Source organism: Alligator mississippiensis, chromosome 3 (genome assembly GCF_030867095.1).
Source record: "Alligator mississippiensis isolate rAllMis1 chromosome 3, rAllMis1, whole genome shotgun sequence".
In the NCBI taxonomy this organism is placed as follows: domain Eukaryota; kingdom Metazoa; phylum Chordata; order Crocodylia; family Alligatoridae; genus Alligator; species Alligator mississippiensis.
Genome location: NC_081826.1, coordinates 176989546 through 177015536, shown reverse-complemented (window position 1 = coordinate 177015536; position 25991 = coordinate 176989546). Strand labels below are relative to the sequence as shown.

General features: G+C 44.5%; 1 protein-coding gene across 3 annotated transcripts in view; it reads right to left on the bottom strand.

Moving 5' to 3' along the window:
- Window positions 1-25991, bottom strand: part of SLC24A2 (solute carrier family 24 member 2) — a 182262-nt gene that overhangs the window by 85770 nt on the left and 70501 nt on the right. For 2 of the 3 annotated variants that reach the window (XM_019480761.2, XM_019480763.2), the window contains exon 3: window positions 397-435. The exons of the other annotated variant lie outside the window; for it this stretch is intronic. In XM_019480761.2, the coding sequence (XP_019336306.1) occupies window positions 397-435 (39 nt within the window). The remainder of the gene's footprint in view (window positions 1-396; window positions 436-25991) is intronic. 3 annotated transcript variants of the gene reach the window in all.

Genomic DNA, 25991 nt, shown 5'->3' with positions numbered 1-25991 from the left:
AGGGATGGCATTGATCAAAAAACAGTGGCTCCTTTGGATTTAAAAACAAACAAACAACAGGATCAACAATTTGCAAGGCAAATAAGCCAACAAAACTAAAAAAGAAAAAAGAAAAAGCCTGGAGGAAATATTTTGGTTTTGATGAAAATATTTCTAGTGCACATACATGAATCCATGGTACCTAATTAAAAAGCAAATAAAAATGATAGACACTGAATTCCAGAATGAATCTGTCACTCTAACATTGGAATGTAATTATTTTAAATGTATAGCAACATATGGGAGGGAGGAAACAGCTTATTAAAATGCTGAAGTGTACCAAAGCAAAGTATGATTCGTCTCACCCACACCTTCTAAAAATAAATGCCAGACACAGATGAACTAATTGCTGCCTACCGTCAGTGTTTGGTCATCCTTGTTCCCAGCATTAGGTGACTGCATTTGTGTGGAGAAAACAAAACAAAAACAAAACATGTCACAAAGTATGCACACATTTTCAAAGATGGATTTCAATAAAAACAGAAGAAAGGTAAATGGCATAAATGTGTACTGAATGGTGTAGATTCTATGGGCCTCAGTGATCTTGCAGCTCTGGAAATACAGGAATTCAAGAATCCTAGAAATGCCGTTGGTCATGAATTATCTGCAAAGTTTCACACATATGATAGTAATTTCTTCTGTTTGGCTGTCACTTGGTTTATTTGCATATGATGGACTAAATCTTGAGGTCCTCATATTGTTGAGGAAAACTCCCATTAGTTTTAATAAGATTTTGTTAAAGTAAGGACTGAATAATCAGCAGAGGTGCTGAGTAGGCGGGGGCCCCAAGGGCCCTGGCCATCCTCAGGAAGAGGGCTGTCACCTGAAATTCATAAAACATTTCACATGTCCATCCTATGTGTCACATGCCACTCCTGCTACCCTGGCAAAAATAAAAGTCAGCACCTATGATAGTCAGTCTAAGGTCAGTAAGGGCTTTAGGGTTGGAACACTGCTAATTCCAGTGTCCCAAACAAATATCATGATCCTGATATTTTGAAAACAGCCTATGAACCAACATTTTAAAAATACAATTTTTGATACTTTCCTGCAAACTTCAATATACCACAAGTAGCCAACAACAAACAGTTGAGAGCTGGCAGCATGCCATGTACAAGAATCAAACTCTGGGGTAGATTTTAAAGCCATTTTAGACTACAGAGAAGGTGGTTCGTGTTGCAGGGAAATCTGTCACCTTCCTAGGACAATAATGACACAGCAATGACATTCATAGGATGAAGAACTGGGGAAAATTTAAGTTTCTCTGAAGAAGCGATTTTACACTTGTTTTGTATGCCTGGGTTGTTTTACAAAAACAACAGGTATCATAATCAGGTTATGACACCACCACAGAATTATGAATTTATAAAACTTTTTGGAAGGACTGTGGTAACATGGGATAGAGTCATACTGTTTTCTTAAATGTGCTGAAGCATATTGTACAAGGAGTTAATTCACCAGATAATCTATAAAGACACCCATAAATCAGGGTTGATAAACAGCACACATCAAGCAATCTACCAGTCTTAATGTCATCATTGTTTGGTTATATTCCTTTCTTAAAAGCCAGAATATATATTGTCTCTCTCCTATTCCAAACTTTCATATATTTTATATATATCCAACAAGTCAACAAATGTTACTGTGTTCTACAAAACACAGGGGAAAATATCCAGCACAATGGGCTCAGCTTTTGATACATATTGAGATTAACTGTCAGAGCAAGCTTCCTTCTGTTAGTAAATTTAACTTTGTGGGGGTTCAGTGGAAGACAAACACAAGCAAACATTGATATTGAAGAGGAACATTTCTGTTCCACAAAAAAACAGAGGAAGAACAGGACGTATTTCCCTATGTCAACAATGTCCGCTCCCAAGAACATCAATTTGTAGAAAAGATTAAGTGAAAAAGGCTACCTTTTGGTAAACTCCTTCTCAAATCAGGTTATATCAGACAGCGCAAGAAATCCTTTTGGGAAAAAAAATATATATACGTTTCATAGTTGTATTGTAAGAAGATCCTTTATTGGAACTTCAGAAAAGACATTTCTACTCTAAAAAGGAATCCACTGTGCAAATTTATATTTAGAAAGTATTTTGATGTATATTGTTAATTGATGTAACACACATTTCTACACATACAATACATTATTTACATATTCTTCCAAGGGTTGTTTTTGCTTGACTTCTTTCCCATAAAGGTGAACTTTATTCATATTGGGTAAAATTTATCAAACCCATTCATCAAAGAATTCATATCTGAACAGAAGGATCAGTCCAAGATCTCATTGCCAGTAAAGTGGTTCTTATGAACCTATTCATGTGAATAAAGTTACCCATGTGTAGAAGTGTTTGAAAAACAGGGTCCTTAATAGGAACGAGAAAAATGATTTTGTACTTGAAAATATAGGGGTTCATGTCTTGTTTGTATATTGAGGAAGAGTCTGACCAGAGATGAAAAAATCCTAAATCCTAATCACCTATGTGGTCTAACCTTGCAAGATGCTGAGTGCCCTCATTCAAATCAGAAATACTGAGTGCATTTCTGGATCAATACTGAGACCTTTCAGCACCTATTCCAATTATCATAGAGACTGGTATTGACTATAAAGGATCAGGCCCAGTGTATATATTAATAAAAATTGTTAAATGAAAATGTGCACATACAGATTTTAATTTGTATTAGGCAGCCTTTGATATAAATAGAAGTTATACATCAGAGCAGTAATTATGCCTTAGTTTACCTAAAAAGAAAAATACCGAAAGTCTCATATAATTGTCATTATTTATATTTCGTGTTTACTTGTAGTTTTCCTGAACTGTGACAATGAAAAATTAAGCCAGTTTTCCTTTTGTTTATAGCCAACTTCACATTTACATTCTTAATAGTACAATATTGGACTTTCACATACTGCAGGGAAATATTTATGTCCCAAATACTTTTTGGGGGGGTTTTTTTCCAATTGTAGAAACCTATTTTTATTAGTCCCAGGGTTCTTACAAGATTATTTAATACAATATTGAAAATTTACCCCAAATGTAATCCCTTTATGATAACTACAAATAACCTGTGGTTACATATATACGCATAATGGTATTTATTTTTTATTAGAAGGCAAATTTCCTATACAGGAATATGTGTCCTTATATTGAAGCAATTCACATAGTATCATCCTTTTATATTGAATTTCCCATTCTCTTGCCTTAACCTTTTAACTTGCACATTATTTGTCTTCCTTACTACGCATACTAGGAGAATGAATGGACCAAAATCACAAAAATGCTTACCAGACAGCTGTATAATCTGGTAGGACTACTCATGAACTTTCGTATGAAATCTCACCAAGATCTAAGTGCTTAGGAATGGTAACAGGTGTTCTGTTAGTTCTTCCTGGCTTAGGTTTTGAGTTAAACATTTATCTCTTTTTCTCAACCCAAACAATAATACTGTTGATTCTCAGCATCTCTACTTGCCAGACCTCCATGCCAGATCTCCAGTTGCTTCCTGTGTTAAGAATCATCTTGAGAAGTGGGGATGTGAGGTGATAGGAGATGGTGGGATATAAGGAGGGACAATGGCAGGAGGGACAGCACTAAAAAGATCTCAACAGGACAACCAGGTACAAAGTGACTGCTTACTGGATCAGCAATTAACAGGTTTTGACCCAACATATTCACTGTGACTTCCCCTAAAGATGTTTGGTATGCAACAATAGTGTGGAAACAAGTCTGTAACTCTCACGGGGTGATGCTTTACTGCACATTACACTGATTTAATGCACAGTAAAGCATCAGTGACTACACATATGCGGGACTTATTGCACAGTAAATTAGGCTAATGCACCATCCCCAGTCCTGGCACTGATCAGCTCCTAGCTCCTAAGAGAAGCCAGGAGCTGAGCATTCCACAGCCACAGACAGCTCCCCTCCTGCCTCCTGTGGCCCCCTGCTGCCTAGGCTGACCATTAATCTAGTACCTGTATTTGTTGGTACTAGCAAATGGAGCATTAGCTTAATTTACTGCACAGTAAGTCCCAGACAAACGTAGATGCTGACACCTTACTGCACATTAGATTAACCTAATATGCAGTAAAGCATATTGTGTAGACACACCCACTAAGTATTAAGCAAAACCTCCCGTCTTATCATACCTTCCCATTCATAACCTTTGCAATTCAATCTTCAAGCAATTCAAGTTTTTTCCTTTATGACTTTTCTGGAAAGACCATTCTAAAATCTCACTCCTCTGACAGACTTCAACTTCTAATTTCAAATTCAGTTTACCTGCAGCCAGTTTGCAGTCATTTGATCTTATGCTGGTGTTGTTTTACAACATAAAAGGTTCTTCTCCACAGGAGTGTTTAATCCACAGACCTGCACAGGAGGCAGTGTGAAGACATACAGATCTAGAAAGGGTGCTGTCTCTGAAGCACTTTGTCTGCTGCTGATCCCCTTGGGTTAGGAGAGCAAAACCTTTACCTCCTACTAGGGTGGAACAGATTGCCTTCTCCATATGTGTCTGGCTCATCCCATCAGTTCATTTCATTCCATTTCTGTGTCCTGGCCACAAAAGGAAGAAGTCTCTTTCTTTTCTTTTGAGCTGTAAGCAACATTTCTGCTTAAGAAATAAGGAAGGAATATCCTGCTTAACAGGAGCTGAATGATTACTTCTTTCTGATAATTTAGTACAGAATAAATATCCAAGAATATTATAGTTAATTATTTCTCATTATTCTGTTCAAATATTTGGCAATGAAAGGGTATCTACCTTCATTTAACACTTTAGACCTTAACCACAACAACAGATAACTTATCCAGTAACTTGGGAATCTTGGAAATCTTTACAAGGCCTGTATTTGGTCCCAATCACCATGGTATCTGAACACCTGTGAATCTTTCAAGTGCTTATTCTCACAAAACATCATGAGGTAGAGAAGTGCTACTATTCTTGTTTTACAGATGAAAAGCTAGCGTCTAGGTCCAATGCAAGCAAAATACAGTCCGCTCACTCCCACAGGAGCAATGCGTGCTGTGCTTCCAGCCTCACATGTGGGATGGCCCTGACCCCAGCCCTGCAAGTAGGGAAGTGGCGGCAGTAGGCGGGTGGTGGATGGGATTCAGTGGATGCGGGGGGCGGGGGGGGGGAGAGGGGAAGTGATGAGGGTGGCAGATGGGGAAGCAGCAGCAGGGGAGGGTTGGCAGCAGTGGAGGGCAGGGGGAGGGGAAGTGACAGAGAGCAGGAGTGAAGTGGCAGCTGGATAGGAATGCGGAGGCCAGCAGGGACCCAGGTCAGGGTGGCAGGAGCCTGGGCCAGTGGGGCTATGGGATCTACCTGGTTCTATTGCATGGGGCTCTCTGGGGCTCACATGAAGTTCCCAGGTTCTCCGCCCAAGCTACACACCTCAGGAGGAGCCCCACGTGATGGAGCTGGTGGCTTGCCCAGTCCTCATTGCCACATGTAGGGCATGGGGAACAGCAGGGAGCTCTGCACTGCAGAGCTGGGCTGATTCTGCCCCTTTCCCTGGCAAAGCCCCATGACCTGCACTACCAGCTTAACTGTGGTCCCCCCGGTGGCATGGGGCTTGGGCATGTAAGCCCCATGTGATGGAGCCAAGTGCCCAGCCACGTGCAGTCCTGGGGCTCACCGGAACAACATGCAACCAGAGGGCTCCACCTGCCATGGGCTATAAACACCCCCAGCTGCTGCCGCTGGTGGAAGGGGCTGTGTAATGGAGGGGGTGTGTTAAACATGGGGGGTCTCATCATACATGCACACCCAACATCCACAACACACTCCCTCAGCCACCCTCCCCCTCCACACATCACAACCTCCCCACATACCCACAGCCCCCCACAAGCCCCATACCCACCCAACCCACCCAACCCTCCACACCCACACCCTCCCCACATATACACTCACCCCCACACCCACACCTACAGCCCCCACAAACCCTATACCCACCCCCCCAATATACAAGAGTAATACTTCATTTTGAACTGTTATGCAGTTGAGTCTACATATGCTATACAAACACACATAAATCAGGACACATTTGTTTTTAAATGAAATTATCTTATAGGAGATGTTTGATTTTTAGTATATAATTTGTTTTTTTTCTGGTTCCAAGATGGCAAACCCCTTTCCCACAAGGAGTATTTCCAGGGGCAACAGGAGGGACTTCTGGTCCCAAGATGGTGACCAGGGAGCATGGCACATGTCAAGAGGTGTGGCTACCCTTGCGGCCCTCAACAGCTCATCAAAATTTAAGCAGCTCTCCAGGTGAAATAATTGCCAACCCCTGGTCTATGTCTTCAAAGATATTTAAAGATATAGCTCCCATCAATTGAAATCCCTGGGAGTTAGGCACCCAAGCAATTTTTGAGGATATTTGGTGAAGTTACTTGCCCAAGATCACACAGGAGGTTTTGTGGTGGGCCAAAAAATAAATCTAGGCCTCCTACCACGCAAGCTACTGCTCCCTTGAAATTTCTATGCATATTGTATTGCATATGGAAATTACATTTAACAATTATTGGCTAAAACCCCAGAAAGAATTAGGGGCAGGGATTGGAACCTATAGCTTACCTTGCTGTCTCCATCTCTGTTCATCTTGCTCTCCCAATGAATATTTAATTTAATGAAAATGGAACAACATCAGCAGGAAGAACTAGCCTAGAATGCCCTATAGTGCAGTAGGGAGAGCATTTTCCAGAAGCATGGGAAATGTGGGTTTTCATATCCTCTAGCAAAGGAGGGAATTGGACATTGATTGTTCAATGTTTTTGGGAATACACTTGCCCTTAGGGTCTTGGACAGAATTTGGGGATTTCTCTTTTTCTTTTGTCCAATAAATCTTTAATGCATCTGTGCAAAGTGAAACAGCTTCACAGCTTGATACAGTCTTAAGGCATGGGTCTGTGGGTCTAGGGCCTGAGTTTCCACTTTGAAAGGGCCCTAGAGCCAATCAGCCAATGTTAAAAGAAGTTATATGCAAAATTTTCCCCACACAAGGTGCAGATATTTAGAGGTATAAAATAAAAAGAGAACTAAGGCATAAGCAAAAAAAAAAAAAGAAAAAAGTCTGCAAACATTCAAATATGCAGTTATCTGTATCATTATATGAATTGTGATGTCATAATTCCTAATCTACTCCAAAAATTTACAAACTCTCTCATTGTGGCATAAATAGACCTTGATGGGGAATGTTCTTTTATTCTGTGATTTCAAATCAAATAAAAAGCCTTTCCAAAATGTCCTTCCCATGTCCCATGAGAGGATCTATTTGGCACTGGTTTTATCAATCATATGATCTTGCTTCACCCTAATTTCTACATCTTTCAACATATTGCCAATTTCTCAAATTTTGCTAATATAGTTCAGAGTTAAACAACTTGAAACAGAAGCAGTAAACACAATCAGGTGAAACAGAATATAGTAGCAAATGTTATTTTATACCAGATCTCTTTAAAACTGTTCTGAAAAATAGAAAGCTGATTTTTCCCCTTCATTGCTAGCCAAAGGAAAATTCTTAAAATTTGTTTATGTGAGAATACACACACACAAAAAAAAAAGATAATACTATCATTGATTTCTGGCCACTTGGCAAGATTCTTCAAACCTTCAGTGCTAGAAACTGTATTCTTTGAATGCCTGCAGTTGTTTCAAATTGTTACTGCACAAAGACATAATTACATCCACAGATGTGGCTGCTTATTGGTGATAATATTGTCTCTTTTTAAAATACTTTCAAACCTATCATGTCTACCAGAGGAAAAAATCCCTTCTTTCTTAAGAAGGTAATTTTCAGAAGCACAGAAAGTTATGTTGGATTCCTCAAGTAGAATACTTCAGTCAACTAGAAGCAAAGCAGCTGATTAAAAAAAACAACTTAAAAGGGATAGACTTTGTTTCACAATGCTGACTTTTCTTTCAGCTTTTCTTTTGCAGCATTCAGCTCCAAAAAGATGTTCCTTTTTTTTTTTTTGTAAAAGATTGCCAGTTTTCCTTTCAGTTTTGGCTATGACAATTTATAATGTTACTGAAGTCCAGCCAGCCACACACGTACACAAATATAAGTTAATTAGGAAACATCTAAAACACTTAGGAACAAACTGACACATCCAATAAAAAGTGCTGTCTGTTGTCTGACAGGAAGTTGTACAACACTGCCAATTTCCTAAATTTAGAAGAAAATAAATTTTGCTGTTGAAGAAAACATTTTACATTTGAAAACTTACTCTTTGTTTTGTTGCTACCCCTAACTTCTCTTTCTAGGGTATATTGCCTATTCTGTAACCCAGCCCAGTGTACAACCTCTCCTCTTCTCTCAAACACAGGAGAATTGTTTATCAGATCAATCATATAATTCTGTTCACTCAGCACCAGAAAAGTGAAGTAAAAAACAACAGACACAAATGCTGTTGTTGGCACAGTATTATAATAGTGGTCTCAATGTGGAAGTGATAGTTACATCCTCACACTTACTTCATATCTCCCTCTTGTAAATAGGATAAGGCAAATTCCTTTAAGCTCTCAGGCTGTGGTACAGCTCCTGGGATGATAGAACATCTCACAAGTTTGACATTTGTTTTCTATTGTTTTCAATTATTTCCCAATCAAGTGTAGATTGGGGAGAAGAGATTAATGGTTTCCTAGATTAAGTAAAGAAAGCTAGAAAAGAAAGTTTGTGATGTGTATTAGCTGTCAGAGTATGGCACATTGCAACTGAACTTTACCAGAGTGCAACTGAACTTTACCAGAACTTTTAATGGAGAGACATAGTCACATTAGTCTGAAGGTAGGCAGAAAGTAGAGCAGGGTGACAGGTCTTATATGGTCTTCCTCTCCTTAGAGAGCCCCTCTGAAGTCAGCTCTGATATGGCTTCACAAGTGGCAAGCCTCTGTCTTTGAGACCTGGCTCTTCTCAGTCCCCGGCGTCCCTGGTCATCTGTGGCACTCCCACCTTGGGGAGCTCTTTCTTTTTTGTTTAGCTCCAAAGAAGGGTTTGTTTGTTTTTTCAAAGAGGGAGGACATTCAGAGTGTTGATGTCCCAAATATATAGCACAGCAGACTGCTCAGCTCCAAACAGTCTGTATCGTGCCATTCCGGTCTCTTCTGTCCTCCCTGGGACTTCCTTTCTTTTCTCCCTAGACCTACCCTTTTTCCACCTCTAGCAGTCTAAGAGCCTCACTCATTTTCCTCAGGTTCAGTCAGCCACACTTGCAACAAAACAGTCACAGTACAACCTAGGGACAACACTCACTCAATTAAATGAAACAAAATCATGGGGAACTGATCACTGTTATTAATTTTTTTCTTGTCTTATTTTTCAAAAGCAGAATCTGTTCATTCCAATTATATAGGTATCAGAAAGTTGACATTTGTCAGCTCGGGGGAAAAAACCTGCCTACAGAGTCATTGGATAAAATACATAAACTGTGCTGGAAGCACAGACCAGAACCCAAGACTTCCTACTTCCACAACTGGGAGACATGGGCTAGAACTCCCTTGGCTGAGAATTGAATCTGGCCTCCCACTTCCTGACTGAATTTTCTAACCATTCTCTAATCAAAGTAAAAGGAGGTGCCACTACCTGTTTCTTTTCACACACAGTTACAGAAAGAAACAGTGAACTAGACCTCTATACATAATGCTATGTACGACTTCAGCACCTAAATGCAGAAGGGAGCTATGGGCAACAAATCATGGTCTCACAGAGGTTCTCAACTCAGGAGCGCAATTAGGTGCCTAACTCAATTGAGAATAATAGGATTTAAAACTACTCCTACCTTCAGTGTTTTCTACAGGATGGTTTATGCACCCCCTTACTCATGTGTGCACACTGTTTGAACCCCTTTCCAAAACACCTAACTTTCTCCAGGTACAGTACAGGGAGCCCAGGCATCAGAATTGTGGTTTGCGAATTTCCCTTGGAGTTGGGTGTCTAAAGCTTAGGTATGGAGAACACTGCCATAATTAAGTTGCTTTTTGGATCTTGGCCTTACAGACCAAATTCAGAGCTAATGCTTAAGTTGGTTTCTTTGTGGTGGAATCTTCTCACATCGCCCATCCTCACACACCCATTCTTATGATCTCAAAGGGTATGTCTGTACTATAAAAGGAGGTGTGGCCATAGTACACGTTCCTCTCCCAACCACTAGCATTAATCTTGCTACTAGAAGTAAGGATGGCACTGAGGATGTAACAGCACAAACTTCAGTGATCAGAAGTTTAAGTGATCAGAAACTGGTTTAAACCTGTAACAGAACATAAGTTCAGTGTGCTTAAGCCAGTTTCAAAAAGGCCAAAACCAGTTTAAGATAAACCTGATTGTATGTAGTATCAGATTTAACTGATTTGAGTCAAACTGATTTGGTTTATGGAACTTAAACCAGGAAACGGTCTGGGATAGAAGTTAAATCAGAGTCCCCCATGATCTCAGCATACTCTGCAGCCCTGGGTTGTGCTGTGCTGTCTGCTCCAGAGAACAGGGCTGGCCCTGCACCTTTGCTCTCCAGCAGGAGCAGGGGCACGGCCAGATGCCAGCCTGCCATAGATCCCCGAGGCAAAGGGAGCAGGGCAGGGGTTTATTCTCTCCCTTCTCCCCTTAGGGGACCTTAGCCAGGGTCTGCCTGGCCAGGGTGTAGCAGCCCCTGTGAGGCATTCCCTCCCCCTCGCTGCTCAAGCAGTGGCGGGGAGGCTAGGCCAGCCCCAACCGCAGGCTCAAGGAGTGGGGATAGAGAAGGGTTTAATTCCCCCCTCCCTCCCCTGTCCCACCAACATGGAGCTAGGCAGGGGACGAGCCAAGCTGAGCATGAAACTGGGGGAGCAGCTCCTGCCTGGCAGTCCCTTCTCCCCACTGGAGAGTGAGGCCTGGGCCAGCCCCCACCCCTGTAGCAGGGCATATGGTGCAGGCTTGCCCCCTCAGCCCTGAGGCCTGTTACCTGCAGCTGCTGGGCACCAAGTTGGGCATGCCCTACTCACTGCTCCCCTATCAGGTGGTAGCAACACAGGATGGCCCCATGTATCAAGTGCCAGGTGAAGGGCAGTACTCCTGTGACTTCCCCACCACTGCTGTGGCAGGCCCCACCACAATGGTGGCAGTAACGAAGCCATAAGGATAACATCCTGTGCCTGGTACATGGGGTCATGCTGTGCCTATAGCTTCCCTTCCACTGCTGCCTGGGGCATGGCGAGATGCTGTCCTAGCCAGATGCCATCACGGCATGTCCCTCCTTAAGGTGAAGGGGACAGGGAGGGGGTGTATTCCCCCCTCCGTTCCCTCTCCCAACCGGGGGAATGCAGCTGATGTCTGCCACTCGCACCACCGCTGCCTCTGCCACTCGCACCCAGCCAAACAGACCTGGGCTGGAGTTCCTGGGGGAAGAGGGGAGGGAGGAGGAATATCCCCCTCCCTGCTTGTGCTCCCAGGACACCAACACAGAGGCTGCTCCCCATCAGGGACTCCCCCTGACCTCATGGTGTTCCAGGAGAGAAAGCAGGGAGGGTGTTTATTCTCCCCTCTCTTCCCTGTCCCCTGGCAAGGACCCCAGCCAGGGTCTGCGTTGCTAGGGCAGAGCAGCCCCTGTCAGGCATTCCCATCTCTACTCCAATGGCAGAGGTGGGAAAATGGATAATTGCTGGCCAGCATGGCCCCCTGAAGTGAAGGGGGCAGGTAGCGGGTTTATTCCCCCCTCCATCCCCTCTCCCACTGGGGGACCCCAGCCAGAGTCTGCCAGCCCTGGCCACCACCTCCACCACTCATGCCTAGCCAGGCAGATCCTGGTTGGGGTGCCCCAGCGGGGAGACAGGACAGAGTGGGGAATAAATCCCCTCCCTGCCCCATTGGCCTCAAGGGGCTGTGCTGGCTGGCACCTGGCCATGCCCCCACCCCTGCCGTGGAAGCAGCGATGGGGGAAGGACCCTGACAGGGACAACAGCCCCTGTCATGGTGTCCAGGTGAATGCAAGCCTCTTACCAATGAGGAGGCTGCACTGCGGGCACGAGTGAGGGAGGCAGAGCTGCTGCAGCTTGTGCAGGGTGGGCAGCAGCAGGGCTTAGAGGGGTGGCTATGAGAGCTAAGCTGAATTTTGGGGTGGCCACAGCCCCGCAAACACCCTCTAGCACTGCTGCCCCTCTCCCCCACCCCCCAACAGGCTGTGGCAGGTCTGCCCATCCAGCTCCCACCCGTATCACAGCCCCCGCACCAGGAAGAGACTAGTGCTCCCTGGGCTACCGTGACGGGCTACTGCCCCTGTCAGGGTCCCTCCCCCCTTGCTACTCCACCTGCAGGGATGGGGGTGTGGGGTGCTGGCTGGCATGGCTCCCTGAGGTGTAGGGGGCAGGGAGTAGATTTATTCCCTCCTCTCTCCCCTCTCTCCCTTGGGGACCACAGCTAGGGTCTGCCTGGCTGGGTGCAAGCAGTGGAAGTGATGGCAGGGGCTGGAACACCCTGGCTACAGTCCTCTGGTGGGAGAAGGGACAGAATGGGGAATAAATCCCCTCCCTGTCTCCTTCACCTTAGGGAGCCATGCCAGTTCGGCATCTGGCCATGCCCCAGGTGGTGGCAGGGAAGCCATAGGCACAGCAAGGCCCTGTGTACCAGGAATGGGGAGCTATCAGTACCGCTTCCCCACCACCATGTTCCTGCAGAGCGGCTGACTACAGTTTTGTGGCATGGGTGGCACCTACCTGTATGGCCAGGCCGGGCCCCCTTGACGCCAGCGGTGGTGGGGAAACTGTAGGGGTAGAACCCCATGCCTGGCACATGAGGCTGCGTTGCATCACCACATCCAATTCAGAGCCCGGTGTGTCCAGGGTTGGCACTGGGGCTGAGGGAACTAGCCCACACCTGCTATGGGGTGTACACTGCTATGGGGGCCACCCCAAGTGCCACTTTTCAGTGGGTAGAAAGGGCCAACGGCAGGCCGGGCAGGAGCTTTCCTTTATGGAACTTTGCTCCTGGGCCCCTCCTTCATCCCAATCAGACCTTTTCTCATGAGCTACCCCAAGATAAACCCAGCCCCAGCAGCTGGAAAAGTGCAGTGAGATTGCCTGCTGACTGGGAGGGGGGCTCTGGTTGTCTTGGGCCATGCTGAGCCATGAGCAGAGGGGAAAAGCCAGGCAGGCCCCAGCTAGGGTCTCTGTAGGCCAGGCTTGGGGTTTAAACCCCTCCCCAGTCATATTCAGCCTGCTGGGGACTGGCCATGCCCCCCTCAGTTCAGCTTTCCTCCAGCCTGAAGGGAAGGGAGGGCTCTGTCTAGCTCCCCCCAGCTTCTAGACTGAGACACCGCAGGCATGTGCCTGCATTTCTGGAATCAAAAGTGAATGTCCATTCACTTGCAAATCAGTTCAATCTACATAGGTTAACCTAAACTGCAAAGATTGAATGAATTCAGACTCCAACATTTTGACTGTCTCTCCCTAGCCCAGGTGCGTGATTGGCACTCAGAGCCTGCACTGAAGACAGTGCTGCAGCCTTTTTATCACAACTGTTTATGAAGACTCACTTTGTGCACACACATTGGCTAACTGAATGAACAAATTATCACTTGGGAAACATGAGATCTGAATGTGTAAGACCTGTCAGACACACATAGTGTTAGGATTTTCAGACAAAATACATGCAACTAAGCAAAAAACTTCAAAAATTCATCTCAATGGCTGTGCAAGGGCAGGATCATTCCGGAAATCCTTTGACTTGGTGAGTAAAGCAGGCTTGTAAACTCAGTTCTGGTCGTGAAACTTACTCGTTCCTATAATAAAGGTGGTTCTTTCAGTGGATAGTCACCTATTTAAAAAAAGAAAAACTAGTTTTACCTCCTCCATCTCTGTTCCTATGAGGGTTTATAAGTGAATCTTGGTTGACTTGCCAGCCTCAGTTAGAAATCCTGTGGCAGAGGCAGGGATAGCATCCAGTTCTGAGGCTTACTCAATGAGCTCAGCCATAAAACCAAACTTCCTCTTCTATTTTTCACTACACACCTTCCTGTGTTCAGGTTGTACACAATCCCAGTTCTTTCCTTGAGCACCCTCCACTGTGTGCACTGAATGAGGCAGGAAATCTTGTGGATAAAAAAAGTGCACTCACATAATTAAACATTGAAACAGAAAGTATACGCAAAAAGCTGCTAAATTAAGATTTCCCACTCAACCTTAATTTTGGAATTCCTTAAATTTCAAAGCACTTGACTTTCAAGGCTGAACAACTTTCTTTCTACTCTCTCTCTATCAGTTGAAAAGCACTGGTCTGAGTACTGAACCCTGAGGGATGCCACTGGTCATCCTCCGCCATGACGACTTGGTTCTGTCAATCAATACTCTCTGGGCCCTACCATGGAGCCAGTTACCTAGCCCCTGGACCATAAAGTAGTCAAAGCTGCATTTTCCCAATTTTTTCATGAGGACTTTGTGGGAGACCAGGTCAAAGGCCTTTTTGAAGTCCAGGTATTTGACATCAGCATCATTTCTCCCATCCAGGTGGCAAGTAACCTGATCATAGAAGGAAATAAGGTTGGTCTGGCATGACCCGCCCATAACAAAATCATGTTAGCTATCCTTCAGAATACTGCCTTCTGCTAGCCTGTCTGTAATGGATTCCTTGATAATTTTCTCCAGTATTTTACCAGGGATAGAGGTCAAACTGATTGGCCTGTAATTTCTCAGGTCCTCCTTTCTCTCTTAAAGGTAGGCACCATGCTGGCCTTCTTCCAAACTTCTGGGACTTCTCCCAAGCACCAGGAGTCTTCAAATAACTTTGCCATCAGTTACACAATGACACTGGCCACTTCTTTTAGCACCCTTGGGTGTAGTTCATCTGGTCCTGCTGACTTGTAGGTATTTAGCCTTTGGAGGTGTTCCCCCACAAGATCTATGCCAACTATGGGGGGTGGTCACCCCCACCATGATCATCTGGTATCCTGTCAAGAAGGCTAACACCCTTGGACTGGTGGAATACCAAAGTGAAGTAGTCATTCAGGAATTCAGTTTTGTTTTGTCCTGAGTGTCGGCTATCAGCCGTCCCATTTCATTCATCGGGGCCCTATGCTTCCCTTATTTTTTCACCGACTTCCTACATATCTAAAGGACTTCTGTTGTCCTTGATTCAGGTTGTCAATCTGTATTTGGTCTGTGCTTTTGCTGTCCTCATCTGCTCCCTACAGATGCAATCTGTTGCCAAGTACTCCTCTTTGGTAATTATTCCTGACTTTCATCCTTTGCAATGGCCTCCTCACATAAAACAAGTCATGTGCAGACTTCTCCCGCTGGATCCATCATCTACCACAATAACCAATTACTAATACCCATAACCTCTACAAAGTCCTGCAGAGATGGATAAGTGGCAACAGGGACAGATTAAGTGATTGTTGGATGCCTGTATAGATCCACACACAGGCCAAAGTCACATGTTGGTTGCCCTGCCCCTGCCCCTAGTCACATGATGCATGACATCAAAAAAACCCACCCCTGACCCTGTCACATGGCATGTGACACCACCATCACATGGTCCATGACATCAGAAGGACTGCCCATTCAGGCCCCAAAGCCCACCCCTTATGCTGCAAGACCCACCCTAGACTACATGGTACAGTCATGACCTATCAGACCCCAGGCCACAACACCGGCTCCAGAATTCCCCTCCCCATCACGTGACATGTGACATCAGAAGGGTTGCCCAACAGCCCCACCCCTCCATTCCACATGCTGCATGGCACCACCCTAGCTCACCAGGCATAGGCATAGCCTATTGGGTAGCAGGCAGTTGTGACCTCTCTAACCCACCACCCCCAATCAATTGCCAGGGGGTTTCAGAGGCCTCAGACTTCCCCAAGAATGGCACTGAACCAACCAGAATGAGTAGAGGGGTGGAGCCTAGGCTGCAAGCCCACCTGGTTTATCTGCTTTCTCTGTTTGTCTCAGACTGCATTAAAGCAAGCAGGGGATGATATGGATTCTTACATCACCCCTGTAAGACCCCCTCACCACACCAGCAAGACTTGTTAGACAGCCACATAGAAAGTATTACCATAGTAATAGTTTTGAGGAAAACAGCCCCTAGCCCAAAGACTCCCTAAGATGCCTGAACCTGGTCTGGAAACCCATGTTAACTTGCAAGAGGAGACCTGTGAGGCTTAGGCCCCTGAAACAGATGTGGAGAATTTGGAAAAATTTGGGTGGCCTTGTGCCAGAGCCTGCATGGGAAGAAGGGGTCGATGGGGGAGCAGTGATGCCGGTAAGAGACTTGAAGCATGGTTGTGGAGGGCATTTAGGTCCAACAGTATTTTAACAGGGGGCAGTGGTAGCAGCTAGAGGTGCACTGACATATCAGTCCATATCGTATTGGCACCGATAAAAGGAAAATTGACATTATTGGCAATATGCTTTCTTTTGGCCAGTGTAGCATGCATGTGGCCAGGAATGCAGCCTGGCAGCTTGGAGACCATCATCTGAATGGTAAGTCTGCAGGGGAGAAAGGGGTGTGGGAGGAGGCAGATCAAGACCCCCATGGTGAGGGAGGGAATAGGGCTGGGGCTAGGGAAAGGGCAGACGCTGCCCAGCTGGGGTGGGATGGAGCATGGGACGGCTTGTCCAAGTGGCGTGGGGGGGAAGCTCCCCACCACTGAATGCACCCCAAAGGGTGCATGACTGTTCATCATAAGAACAGTTGCTGGCATGGGAGGTTCTAGAATTTTGAAAAGCGAGGTGCAGATGGTGTGGTGCATCATCACATACAATAAGATATTGTGTCCTGTAGCCATTATAGTTAATTGTACATCTCTTATTCAGGTTCATAAAACAAAATCTAGTCTTATTGACCACCTCAATAGTGCCTCCAATACTTCAGTAAGTCACTAGTACACCTGCATTAAGGTTTTTAGCTAGAGTTAAAAACAGTATGTAGGGATGTGAAATAGAAGAGAGACATTACCAGGAATGGCTAATACAGCAGTACTGCAGATGAAAGGATAGCTTGAATAGTGGAAAATCAAGATCATTAAAAAGATGAGAGGGTGGTTAATACCTATCGAGTGAAGAGATATTAGCAAGAATCAGGGAGATGATAATGAGCCATGAAGTCAATGGAGCCCCTCAGTTCTGCCTAAATAGAAATGCCATTGCCCCCTTCCAAGCAGTTGTTAGGGAAAGGTTCCATGCCTAACTGGATGAATGACCACCCCGAGAAGGATATTAGGAACATCTGTAGAACCAAAAAGGGATGGAAGACTGTTCAGCAAACAGAAGTCAAGATGTACAGAGGTAAAAATAGAACTGCTAAAACAGACTTGGACCTAGCAAAGGATCAAACAAAGCTCTTTTTAAAGTCTGGGTGGAGCAGAAATCAAGGGGTAGAGGTGCAACTGCACCACTGCACTCTTCTTAGGTCTGTCTCCGGTCACAGGATTGCTCTGGTGCAGTAGTTCAACCTTTTTAGACTCAAGGCAGATTCAAGCCCCCTACCCCATAAGTTGTACAGTGAGCAGCATCACATTTCAAAAATAAACTTATCAATTACATGCTTATGTTCTTGTAGAGGGGCCAGGCAAAGAAACAGCCAGGAAGTGACAGCATGAGCCTGTTCTGATCTGCTTATCTCTTCACACCCTCGCTTGTCTCTTCACACCTCCTCTGGCTACCCATAAAGGATCCTATAGCCCCCCAGGCTGCTGTGGTACCCTAGCTGAGAATCACTGGTTTAGTGGAAAGTGATAGTAGGCTTTAGCATGAGTGGATTTGATAATGAGTCATACTTATCTATTAATGATAGTTCTGTACCAGAAAATCCATTACATCTCACAGAGGATTCACACCAAGAGAGGCCAAGCAGCAGTATTAATGCCTGTGATTCTTCAGGCTTCTCAAGGCAGAAGAGCAGCCACAATTTCTGCAGAGAATTTGGCTAGCATAGACTCCTGAAAGGACCTGCTGAATGAGTGCTCCCCCTATGCTAATGCACTTTTTCACCTCTTTTTCCATCTTCCCTACCTCAATAGGCTTTTGCCACTAGAACCCTGATCCTGGACTTCTGCCAGCTTCTGCAGAAATCAAAGTTGGATCTAGCTCTATGAACAGAGATTCTGGAAGGGGAAAAATAAGATCAAATAAGCCAGATACAAAATAACGAACGGTTTGAGAAAGCCAACTGAGCACCCTGAACAATTATTGTTTCCTCTAATATTAGAAGAAGGCATTCAAAGAAACTTAAAAGACACCATGCTTCAAGGAAAACTAGTTTTCTCAGCATTTCACAATATGATTTGTGCGAGTGACTGCAAGAAGATACCATTGGCAAATAGTCTGGTTAGCTTTAGAAGGACAGACTGCACATATTGAGGGAGAGGGAAAGGGGAAGAGCAGTATTTGCAGACACTCAGGTGAGGACACCATGACCAGAGCTATCCACCTTCAAAGAATAAAATGATCTCCAACCGGCAGAACAAGGACATCTTCCCCTGCTACAGGACGCAGAACATCTGGATTCTTGTATCATTCCTGTCCCCAGCTTGCTTGATAACCTTCAGGAAGTCATTTCACCCTTGTTTCTCCATTCCCTACATGTAAATTGGGAATAATGACACAGACTTCCTTTGTAAAGTGCTTTGAGCAACACAGCTGAAAACTGCTTTATAAGAATTAGGTATTATTATCATGGGGTTATACCTTTCCCTGAAGCATCTAACACCGTCTGTTCTGAGAAACAGGGTATTGGATAAGAGTGCCTTGTGTTCTCCTTCACTATGATGTTATTCTTTCCACATTTGTGTTAGCCTCTTTTTTCCAACAACACAACAGGGCCATTGAACATAATCATCCATAAAACAGCATCCATCAGAGACCAGAACATGAAAAAGCTGTAAGTGAAAAATCAAAATGCTCTGGATAGCTGGCTTTATTGCTCACCTAATGTGAAAGATGCTATACTTTGGGACTATCCATGTCTCCAACCCAGGTAAGAATGTAGTTATGTGATTAAGGCATTCCAGTAAGAAAAGAGTATAGTAACAAAAAGTATAAGAATAAATCACTATAATTGGGCCATAAAAATACTGTTACACCTTTTCAGACTGAAAAGAAATAGAAGGAGAAGACACCATTTATTTAATTTATCCATGAACTGGAGCATATTTCACTTTTAAAACAGAAAACCACCCATCAAGTTTGAATCAAAACAAAGAATTGTAGGTGCCAATTACCTTAGGGCTAATAATCTGCTATGCATTTCAACTGACATCCAGTATCATGTGTAATTCTATTAACCCTAAAGATAAGCATCCCCAACTAGTCACCTGTGTCCTTCCAAATCTCCTACTGTGTTTCTACTGCTTTCTGCTGTCTACCCTATAAGACTTTTGTTGTATGGAAACAATGGATAACAGAGAGAGCTAAGAGAAAAAACAGGATTGCAACTTTACTAAGGAACATGACAACAACATACAAGCAGTGTACTAACAGAGAATCTGCTATAGTGGTCAGACCAAGCAAACAGTTCCCTAGCCCCTCCTAGATTTGCACAGTTTCCTCTACACCAATAAGCCAATAATAGTTTGGTCTTAGTATTTTCTCTCAGTCTGAAAAAACAGTAGAGAAAATAAGGTGTACGCATCCTTAGCTTTATTGGCCTGTACGATATGACAAAGGCCATAGAGTGAGTCAGTCCATTCATCTAATTTCTTTCTTTATTCCACTGTACCACAGTAACTCATAGAGGCTCGACTTGTCTTTCTTTGCAGACAATAGCGAATAAGCTGATTCATCTGTAGATGGCTGGCTGAGAAGTCTAACCCACCAGTTCTTGCTTGGGGGGCACTGCTGCTTTCCCATGCAGACTGCAAAACCTGGCTCTGCCAACAAAGTAAATCAGTTAGCACAGCTTGGAGGATATCAGAGAATATCAGGAGCATCACCTCTGCTATGAATTAGCACAACTGGCAGTAGTAGCTAAATAGGCTTCTGAAAAATGCAGTTGTTTAGGATTAGGGGGTCTCTATCTGCAAAATTAGAATAAAAGCACTTTCTTGTCTCACACAGCTGTTAAGAGAAAATATGTTTCAGACTGTGAGTGTGCTCATGTACTTTGGTCATAAGGGCTATTTAAATGCAAAAAAATAGAAAGATACTATTACCCCTTTTGGACAAAAGCAGTTAAGAAAACCACCCAGGAAGCTGAGGATTGTTTCCATCAGGAGGAGAAACTTAGAGCCGCTCTTATTAAAGTGCCCACAGCATCTCGTGTATCAGCATATGAGCTTTAGTTAAAGTGCCCCCACTGCAATTTTGAAGTGTGGAGCCGCTGAACACATGAGACATGGAGCATGCTCCAGCAGACTGCATTAGCACGCAGCAGACTCCATTAATTGAGTCTTCTGACAAACTATAATTACAGCATGTCGCAGGAGCTTCCCTGAATATCTACAGGCACCCTAAAGCTCTTTAGTCTGATACCGCATCCATCAAGGGTTAACTTAGAGCAGGATCTGCCATTTCTAATGCGCTTTATGTGCCGTGACAGTCTGTTCAGTTATGGCTGTAGAGCACTTTTTGCATGCTTATCGCAAGATAAGTGTAACATCTGTACCTAGCCAAAGGGAATGCCTGGGCTTGTCTGTTGCTCCACAATAAAAGGTTGTTTAGTTCTTCTTATTCATGCCTGTCTTTATCGAACCCAATGATCACTACAAAATGGATGATAAATCCAGGCCTCTGTGAAGCAATCCTGTTTATTTATAAAGAATGTATAAAGTTGTGTCCCTGAACATGGTAGAAATAAAAAAGCAGGACAATTTCTTTGCTTTAAGCTCAAAGCCTCTTTCCAGTTAGCAAATGTTCTCTCATGGTCATACTATCAGTGCTTCTGTGACTGCCTGGGCTTCCTTTTCTCCCTGCTCCTCTGGTCTTTCTGCTTCTCTTCTGCAGCATCCACCCTGCAGATTACTGTGTAGCATAGAAATATTCAAGCAAGCTGTAAATCACTAATATGGGTATCGGAAATTATCTAGCTGTAACAGCATGGAGTTCAGTATAAGCAAATTTATCACGGCAAGAAGGATTAGAAAAAGAGCTTGTTCAGAGCTTAGTGCTGCAGATGAGTGTTGCTAGAACCAGAGCTAGCTGGTTTGAAGGTAGCTCAGTTATCTTTTATAGTACACTACATACGTGTGTCTCCACCAAACAATACCCACCAAATCCTCTCCGTCTACATGCACCTTTGTTCTGAGCAGCAATGTGTTCTGCTATTTTGGGTGGAAGCTACTATCATTTCAGCTATTTCCAAAAAGAAGCATACTCATTTCCAACATTCTAATATTATAAAAGCCTAAGTCTGTCTGTCTGTCTGCCCATAATGCTTTACTTGCACTCTGATTGGCTGATGAAAACAGCCAATCAGAATGCTCCAAGCGTGGGTGTGTGCAGCCACGATTCCAAAGCTGCACTAAGGACTGGACAGAGGGTTGGGGAGCTGAGGCCAGTGCTGCTGGCTTCAGCTCCCCACCCCGCTCCCTGCAAGCAGCACTGAGGACTGAACAAGGGGTAGGGGAGCTGGAGCCAGCAGCGCTGGCCTCAGCTCCCCTACCTGCTCCCTGCAAGAGGCAGAAGAACAGCAGCACGGGTTGCTAGGTGGCGGCACTCCAATTCTGCCTCTTCCCCCTCCACCCCCCCCGCCCGTCATTCTTGATGAGCAATTGGCTAGTTTATCAATAATGAAGTGGGCCTGTTTTTCCTACCAGAGTGTATAAGGTTTAATCCAACCCTCATAAAATACTTTTGCTCTTTAGCGTGTAAGGGAGTAAGAGAAGCTTAAAATCTGAAATCAGATTGCTTGTAAGAGAGCATAAAGGCAATCTGTAATAAAAGCAATCCTGGGTATGGGGAAGATTTGAAGATAAGCCTCATATCTGACCAGCAGACCAGAACAGACATTGAAATAATCAGTAAGGAAAGTCTATTTTTAAAAAATCAAATATAAATGTGAAAACATTCTTTGAAGTTGGGCTAATTGTCAACTCCCGACCTCTGCGGCCATGTTCTAAACGGTTTTTAAAGTATTTTTCTTTTAATATCTACATTGTCTTGCAATGCACCATATTTCTATATCTGCAAATACCTGGTCACTCCATAAAAAGAGAAATTCAAATTAGGTAAGAGAAACCTTTTCCCCTTGTTGAATTAATCATGCAAAGAAAATTATAAGATAAGCAGCCTGAAATCATTGTGCTTAATGCAAAATTCACCTGTCTCAAAATGATCCCTAAAACAACCTAGTTTAGTAGACAAATACTTCTGTTGTTGCTATTAATCTATATATCTGACACTACAATCACTCCATAAGTGTGCAAAATGTACAAGGTACAGAGTATCTTCTTCAGAAAACTCCATTTACACTTTGGGAAATCGCAATCTCTCTCATGCTAAATTATCATGAAAAGTGGTACTCTCCTGTTAGTGTTTTTGAGGCTCCAATCAAACATAGATAAGCTAAAGTCACCACCTACTACAAAGTGTTTCTAGGCAGCATTTTATGTTAACCATTACCTATGCCAAGCATGCGAGTTAGAATACTTGCATGAAACAAATGTGTTTTTTTTTAATTTTTTGGACAAACCAGTCTTTCTGTGTGCATAACAAAGTGATTAAACTCCCTCTGTGTGCTTGCCTTGTGTTTGTTTTACTGATAATTGTTTGAGAAAGATCTTTGTGACTACATATTATACAAATACTGCATAAGCAATACTGGACTTCTCATAAGCAATAAGCAATGCTGGATTTCTCAAAGGCCAAGGCAATATGTGAATAGTACTTTTTATTGTTGTAGTTACTGTTATTATTATTACTGTTTTTAAATCAGAGAAATCAGCTTATTAAATGGGAAAGAATTACTAGAGCTACTGGTGACTAACTCTTGTTCATAATTCTTGCCCTTTGCATATTGGAAATTGCAATGTCTTATAGCGAGCCATGAAAAATCTCTCTTCCTTATCTCATACACAGTTCTGGTTTCAATTATTTTTAAGCCTTGTGGTTGAGGATTGAACTCTTAAGTCAGCTCAAGACCCATCAGTGAGCTATGGTAGAGATCATCCTTGAATCGAGGGATTGCTGCCAATGATATACACCCAGGTAAACCAAGCACTAGCATTAAAAGGCTTCATTCTGCATCAAAAGGGGTAGGGGCAGAAATATGGGGCACTGTAAAAATGTTCTTTGTTTCTTCCAACACTCTTGTGTATGAGGGTGTTTTAGAAAGCGACGGCAATTTTGACAAAAAAACCATTTTCTGGTGGGAAACTATGCAGCAGTGGAGAACACAGATGGCAATATTGTTAAACACGCCCATTGTTTACAACTCTGTAGATAAGTGATGTGGTCTATTAAATGATAGTTGCACAAAAATAATTTTATTTTGAAATTGCCATTACTTTTTGCACTGGCTTTGTTTCAACACTGGCTGATGGTCTTGTCACCCTTTCAAACCAAGGGCACATATGCTATAAGATGGTACTGAATATGGGGCTGAATTTTCTGGTCTAAAGTAGACTTGGAAGCCTTAGCAAATTTTGCAACCTCAGAATGAGTGACTTACGTTTGTGGTGTATTCCAAAGAACAATGCTGCTCTGGTATGGTCATGATGGAAAGGAATTAGGCTACCTACAGACATTCAATTCTACCAGAAATTTCTTCCAGTGGAAAAATAGCCCAGGAGGCAAACTATACAGAACTTCACAGGCAAGCTCTCCAGCCAGGGGGCACTAGAGGGCTGCTTCCTGGGCCTCCTCTACCCTTAGGAGAGCTCAGTACTGCCCTCTCCCCTGCCTGAAAAGGGGGTAGAGTATCGAATCATAGAATCATAGAAGTAGGGTTGGAAGGGACCTTGTAGATCTTCAGGTCCGACCCCCTGCCTGGCCAGGAAGAAAACTGGGCTCAAATGACCCCAGTCAGGTAGGCATCAAGCTGCTTCTTAAAGACCCCCAAGGTACGAGCCAGCACCACTTCTCTTGGAAGTCGGTTCCAGATCCTAGCCGCCCTAACTGTGAAGTAGTTCCTACGGATGTCTAATCTAAACCTACTCTCCAACAATTTGTGGCCGTTATTCCTTGTTATCCCGGGGGGCGCTAGGGGAAACAAGGTCTCCCCCAAACCCTTCTGGTCCCCCTTAGTGAGTTTATAGATGGTCACCAGGTCCCCCCTCAGCCTTCTCTTGTGAAGGCTGAACAGGTTCAGGTCCCATAGCCTCTCATTGTAGGGTCTGCCCTGCTGTCCCTGGATTATGCGGGTGGCCCTCCTCTGGACCCTCTCAATGTTGTCCACATCCCTCAGAACTGGACGCAGTACTCTAGCTGTGGCCTGACCAATGTCACGTAGAGGAGGAGGAGGATCACTTCCTTGGACCTACTTGAGATGCACCTGTGGATACACGATAAGCTCCGGTTAGCCCTGCCGACCGTGACCTCGCATTGTCGGCCCATGTTCATCTTGGAATCAATGATGACTCCAAGATCCCTTTCTGCCTCCGTGCTCTCAAGAAGAGAGGTTCCCATCTTATAAGTGTGCTGCCGGTTACTACTGCCCAAGTGCAGCACCCTGCACTTGTCAGTATTGAAACACATCCTGTTTTTGTTAGCCCACCCCTGCAACCTATCCAGGTCTTTCTGCAGTCTTTCCCTCCCTGCTAACATGCCCACCTCACCCCAAATTTTGGTATCATCAGCAAATTTGAACAGGTTGCTTTTCACCCCATTGTCCAAATCGCTGATAAAGAAATTGAGCAGCACGGGCCCAAGGACCGAGCCCTGGGGGACTCCACTGCCCACTTCCCCCCAGGTCGAATATGACCCATCCACCACCACCCTCTGAGTACGACCCTTCAGCCAATTAGCAATCCATCTGATCGTGTAGGCATCAATGCCACAGTCGCCTAGTTTTTTAATGAGGATGGGGTGGGAGACAGTGTCAAAGGCCTTGCTGAAGTCCAGAAAGACTACATCCACGGCGACACCTGCATCCAATGCTTTTGTGACCTGATCGTAAAAGGCAATCAGGTTGGTCTGACATGACCTGCCCCTAATGAAACCGTGCTGGTTGCCCTTGAGCATCATCCCCGATGCCGGCCCGTCACAGATGTGCTCCTTGATGATCTTCTCAAAGAGTTTCCCCAGGATTGAGGTAAGACTGACAGGCCTATAGTTGCCTGGGTCCTCCCTCCTCCCTTTTTTATAGATGGGGACCACATTGGCTATCTTCCAATCATCTGGCACCTGGCCTGAGCACCATGAGTGCTCGTAAAGCCATGCCAAGGGCCCTGCAATAACCCCAGCTAGCTCCCTCACCACCCTGGGGTGGAGAGCATCTGGACCTGCTGATTTGAACACGTCCAGCCCCTCCAGAAGCACTCTAACCCAGACTTTCTCAACCTTAGGTCTTGGGGTGTTCCCCTCGAGTCCGTCTTGAATCACGGTGGGGGAGTCCCAGTCCCTGCACACGAAAACGGAGGTGAAGAATTTGTTAGAGGTCTGCCTTCTCCTCTGGCGCAACCACCAGATTGCCCAGCGTATCTTGCAGGGGCCCCACATTTCCCGGTGCCTTCTTCATCCTCCCTATATATTTGAAAAAGGACTTATTATCTTTGATCTTGGACACTAGTCCTAGCTCTATGTCTGCCTTAGCTTTCCTAACAGCCCCCCTACAGGCCCGAGCAGTGGAGGTATACTCCTCTTTGGAGATCACCCCCCCCCCTTCCACCGGGTGTATGCCGCCTTTTTGGCAGCCAGGCATTCCCGGATGTCCTTGGTGAGCCAGGGAGGCTTTTGAGCACTCTTGCCCCCCTTGCTTCTTGTTGGGATCATCACCCCTTGGGCCCTGAGTATCGTCTCCTTAAGGAACGACCACTCATCTTGGGCACTGAGTTCCCCGGCCTTTAAGAACCCCAGTGCCTCTCCCACCAATCTCCTCAACTCTTTGA